Source organism: Micropterus dolomieu, linkage group LG10, assembly GCF_021292245.1.
Source record: "Micropterus dolomieu isolate WLL.071019.BEF.003 ecotype Adirondacks linkage group LG10, ASM2129224v1, whole genome shotgun sequence".
In the NCBI taxonomy this organism is placed as follows: domain Eukaryota; kingdom Metazoa; phylum Chordata; class Actinopteri; order Centrarchiformes; family Centrarchidae; genus Micropterus; species Micropterus dolomieu.
The window spans coordinates 28353663-28358487 of NC_060159.1; the positions used below are offsets into that span (position 1 = coordinate 28353663).

General features: G+C 43.5%; 1 protein-coding gene across 1 annotated transcript in view; it reads left to right on the plus strand.

The window, feature by feature from the left end:
- Window positions 1-2902, plus strand: part of LOC123977320 (NLR family CARD domain-containing protein 3-like) — a 274498-nt gene extending 271596 nt beyond the window's left edge. The window contains exons 11-12 of the mRNA XM_046059907.1: window positions 1965-2011; window positions 2187-2902. Of these exons, the coding sequence (XP_045915863.1) occupies window positions 1965-2011; window positions 2187-2809 (670 nt within the window). The 3' untranslated portion in view covers window positions 2810-2902. The remainder of the gene's footprint in view (window positions 1-1964; window positions 2012-2186) is intronic.
- The last annotated feature ends 1923 nt before the right edge of the window (window positions 2903-4825 follow it).

Here is a 4825-nt window from a genome sequence, read left to right on the forward strand (position 1 = left end):
TTTCATCAGAGAACATAACTTTGGACCACTCAGCAGCAGTCCAGTCCTTTTATTCTTTAGCCCAGGCGAGATGCTTCTGACGCTGTGTCTTGTTCAAGTGATGGTTGACACAAGGAATGCGACAGCTGAAACCCATGTCTTGCATACGTCTGTGCGTGGTGGTTCTTGAAGCACTGACTCCAGCTGCAGTCCACTCTTTGTGAATCTCCCCCACATTTTTGAATGGCTTTTGTTTCACAATCCTCTCCAGGGTGCGGTTATCCCTATTGCTTGTACACTTTTTTCTACCACATCTTTGCCTTCCCTTCGCCTCTCTATTAATGTGCTTGGACACAGAGCTCTGTGAACAGCCAGTCTCTTTAGCAATGACCTTTTGTGTCTTGCCCTCCTTGTGCAAGGTGTCAATGGTCGTCTTTTGGACAGCTGTCAAGTCAGCAGTCTTCCCCATGATTGTGCAGCCTACAGAACTAGACTGAGAGACCATTTAAAGGCCTTTGCAGGTGTTTTGAGTTAATTAGCTGATTAAAATGTGGCACCAGGTGTCTTCAATATTGAACCTTTTCACAATATTCTAATTTTCTGAGATACTGATTTTGGGGTTTTCATTAGTTGTCAGTTGGAATCATCAAAATTAAAAGGAATGAACAATTGAAATGTATCAGTCTGTGTGGAATGAATGTATACATTATACAAGTTTCACCTTTTGAATGGAATTACTGAAATAAATCAACTTTTTGATGATATTCTAATTATATGACCAGCATCTGTATTTTCAGTTGTCACACTCTGCCGGACAGCCATTCTTTGTGTTGCACTTTTTAGTTAGTATTTTCCTTATAGTATGTTGGGTTTTGGGGGTCTGTCTTGTCTGTCGTCTAGTGTTTGGTAATCCTTGTCATGTATGTTACCCCAGTGATCCCTCTGCATCTCTGTCTCTGTTTTCCCCTGCTCTCTCTCTCCCTGCCTGTGCCTCATTTATCTCATGTCTTTCACCTGTGTTGCTCCCGCCCTGCTCGTTAGTCCCTGTGTGTGTGTGTGTGTGTGTGTGTGTGTGTGTGTGTGTATATATATACCTGGTGTTTCTGTCTTGTCTTTGTCGGGTCATTGCATGCTGTCTCCTGTTGTTGTTTGTCGTGTCTCCCGGTCGTGTTACCCTGCTTCCTTTGGATATCTGTTTGGACTACCTTTGTTTTGGGACTCAGTCATCAGCTATTCTGTTTGTAAGTGTGCTCGCCTTTTGTTTGCTTATTAAAACCACTGAACCATACCTGCTCCGCTCTGTGTCCTGCGTTTGGGTCCTCCAACCTGCCTCACCCATACCAGACCGTGACATCAGTAGCGTGTGTGTGGAGTCCTCGCTGTCAGAGACGCAAGAGCGTCCTGGTTCCTTTTCCTCTCTTATGGTGTTTCACAGCCTAAACCACTGCGAACATGCCCTTCACCAAAATGTCCAATAATTCCACTAATGACGTGAGCAAAGTAGGGAAATAAATCCGCTGGAGTTGTTCCCCTGATGTTCATGAGCTCTTCTCTGGTGAAAGAGCTCCAGGAATCACAGCCAAAAACTGAATTAACACACAAAAACAAAACAAAACAGGCGCACCTAACAACTAGGCAGCTAGACGCAGTGGTATCTTGAATTTCACAATACAACTTGAATCTGATGGTCAGACTGATCTGAGAACAGTCTGGAAACAGTTTAGTTGTTCATGTGTGAATGGTGGTCAAACTGTTTATTTAGCGGGACAACATGCAGAGGAAAATATTTGACATTCTGCTCAGATATTATCTTCTTCAGGTCCTTTTCTGTTAAACAGTGAAAGAATCCTGGAGACAGTTGACACAGATGAGTTTCAGCCTGTTTTTCTGTCACACTGACAAACTGAGGAACACTGCTTCATGTTGAACAGCAGTTAGGACTCATGTTGGATAGAAAATCACTCTGACTGTGTTTCTTCCTCCAGGGTGGACCATGGTGGAGAGCAGAGGTTAAAACCTGATGTGAGAAAGTGTAAGTGGTGGAAACAGTCAGTTTCTCTTTCAATACAAAGTTGATAGCTGTGGTATTTATTCATTCAAACATTACTGACTAAACGCATCACAAATCGGCACACAAACAAAGAATAAACCTTCAGATGTGTCTGATGATAAACTGCTGCTGTGTTGTGTCTCATTCTCCCCATCAGATTTCTGTGAACTCACACTGGACACAAACACAGTAAACAGAAAGCTCAAACTGTCTGACAACGACAGGAAAGTGACAGTGGTGACAGAGAAGCAGCCATATCCTGATCATCCAGAGAGATTTGATTACTGGTGGCAGCTGATGTGTAGAAATGGTCTGACTGGTCGCTGTTACTGGGAGGTTGAGTGGAGAGGAGGAGTTTATATATCAGTGACTTACAGAGGAATCAGAAGGAGAGGAGGCAGTGAAGACTGTGTGTTTGGATTGAATGATCAGTCCTGGAGTCTAAGCTGCTCTGATGGTAGTTACTCTGTCCGGCACAATAACAGAAGAACCGTCCTCTCTTTCACCTCCTCGTCCTCGTCCTCGTCCTCCTCTAACAGAGTATCAGTGTATGTGGACTGTCCTGCTGGCACTCTGTCCTTCTACAGAGTCTCCTCTGACACACTGATCCACCTCCACACCTTCAACACCACATTCACTGAACCTCTTTATCCTGGCTTTGGGTTCTGCTCTGGTTCCTCCAGTGTTTCTGTGTTCTGTGTAGGAGGGAGACAACTTCCAGTCCTGTGGTTTAAATGTTGGTGGTGGACCTTTAATGTCAGAATTGTGAGTAGTATATAAAGGTTGGCAATGCGCGTTCCCGCGAAACGTGCATGCGCATGGTGCGCGTAACAGACGTGCATGTGAAAAAATAAAAAATAAAAGGGAACAAAAGGTGAAGAGGGGTGTGAAAATGGGGGTTTGTATTTGGGCATGTAAGGTCTTATCGTCTAATAGCGGTGGTGGGAGGGTTGATCACCAAAAAGAGAAGACAGGTGTGAAAAGGGGGGTTTGTGTATGGGGGATGTCCGGTGTTATCCTCTAACAGCGGATGTTTGGGAGTCAGTTGTGTATCTATAGCGGGCTAATTTTTGACTTACATCTGACAGAGAGTGTGGAAAAGGGTGACTGAACAATTTTTGGGTGAATCCGTATCTGTCAGAGCTATCTTCGTGCAGAACAACACCGCCATCTTTGTAGCATCACAATTATGGACGTCACAGGTAATCAATTGGGAGTAATGACTCCAAAGCGACGTATAATGATAGATCCTGTTGCAATGTGTATGGCTCCTAGAAAGAAGACTCCCCCAACAACATTGGCTGATTTTCTGGACCGAAAGGCTTGGGCTCCTCAGTTTGAAAGGGCAGTGGAAGATTTTAGAATGTCAGGAACAGTTCATCTTTATACAAGAGAGCTTGATGAAATTTTTCTTTGTGAAAGCACACCGCACATTATTTTTTCAGTCAAAGACTGGGATTACTTCAGAAACAAAGTCTGTAAAGATTTGAGTGCTTCAAAAGGAGTCTATACCACACAATGGTGCGGGTCTGTGTCTGGAGAGCTCTACCATGTAGAGACAGACCTTGAAGTCTATGATCCAGAATCCTACATCTTTTTTAGATCATGCAAGGACGATTCTATCATTCAAAATGCAAGAATGAGGACCCCAGAGCAACAAAAAGGCTACCCCATCACATCTAAAGAGTGGGAGACGTGGTTCAGCACCGGCTTTGTGGTCCATTGGGGAAAATGGGATAGAACCCTTGAAGTCTTCTCGCACATTGATAAATTGTTCAGATGGTATAAACCTTATGTTAGCTATGTAGGGATCAAAAGAAAACTTTTTGGTCCTGAGGACAAGCAAGATGAACAACAAACAATACCGTAGACAACCTCAAAGACCTCCACGACGGGGCCAACAGTGACATTGTCCTAATTAATTCGGACAGGTACGAGGACATGTGCAGCGGGTGAGGATCTATCAAGCAGCCCTAAATACTATATACTCCAGGAAGACGTCGTCGATAAGTCACGGGTGGATGACTATGGCAAAGAATTGGGGAAAATAAATTTAACATTTCTCATTCCTGAAGAAAAATCAGAAGAGGACAAGAGCAGGGTCAAGCCATTTAAGGGTGCATGTTTGGACGCTCTGGACTCTTGCAACAAGGACACATCTCCTAACACTACTGCTAGCAGTATTATACAGGTAACCATAGCTTATTATTTACTATATACTGCAGCAAAAAGCTAAACAAACATGTGTGTATTGCGCTTATACAGATGAATGGAGCACAAAACAACCTCACATATGCATTGACATGCTACCCTTCTTTTATATCAAAGGACATAAGAGTGAAATTATGCAGAAGCTTTTTAACAAAAATTTCGCTGATGCTCAAAAGTACGTACTACGTGGTCTTGGGATGGTGCCAACGTGTGAGTGCAGTATTTGAGACATTGCAGCAGCAGCTCTACAGATTTGGCTGAGGAACCCTTTTCTCATTGCTTCACTTAAACGGGTAGTTAGAGTGGAGGACAGTTTGAGCACTGTAGTTAAGGAATCTTTGGACATCTGGAAGGGGGAAAACACTAAAAACAATGGGGAATGTGTCCAGCCTACTAAACTATGTCAAAAAGAGATGCATCATGTATAAGATGAGAGCACTGTTGTGTGAAGCTGTTAACAATGCGATATGTGACACAGATAGGATACTATGTTGTTCTAGATTTGACAAACAGACGAATGTGTCAGACGAGTGACCTTGGGATGGCGTACCATGGTGCAAATGACAGCGGATAAACATGCAGATG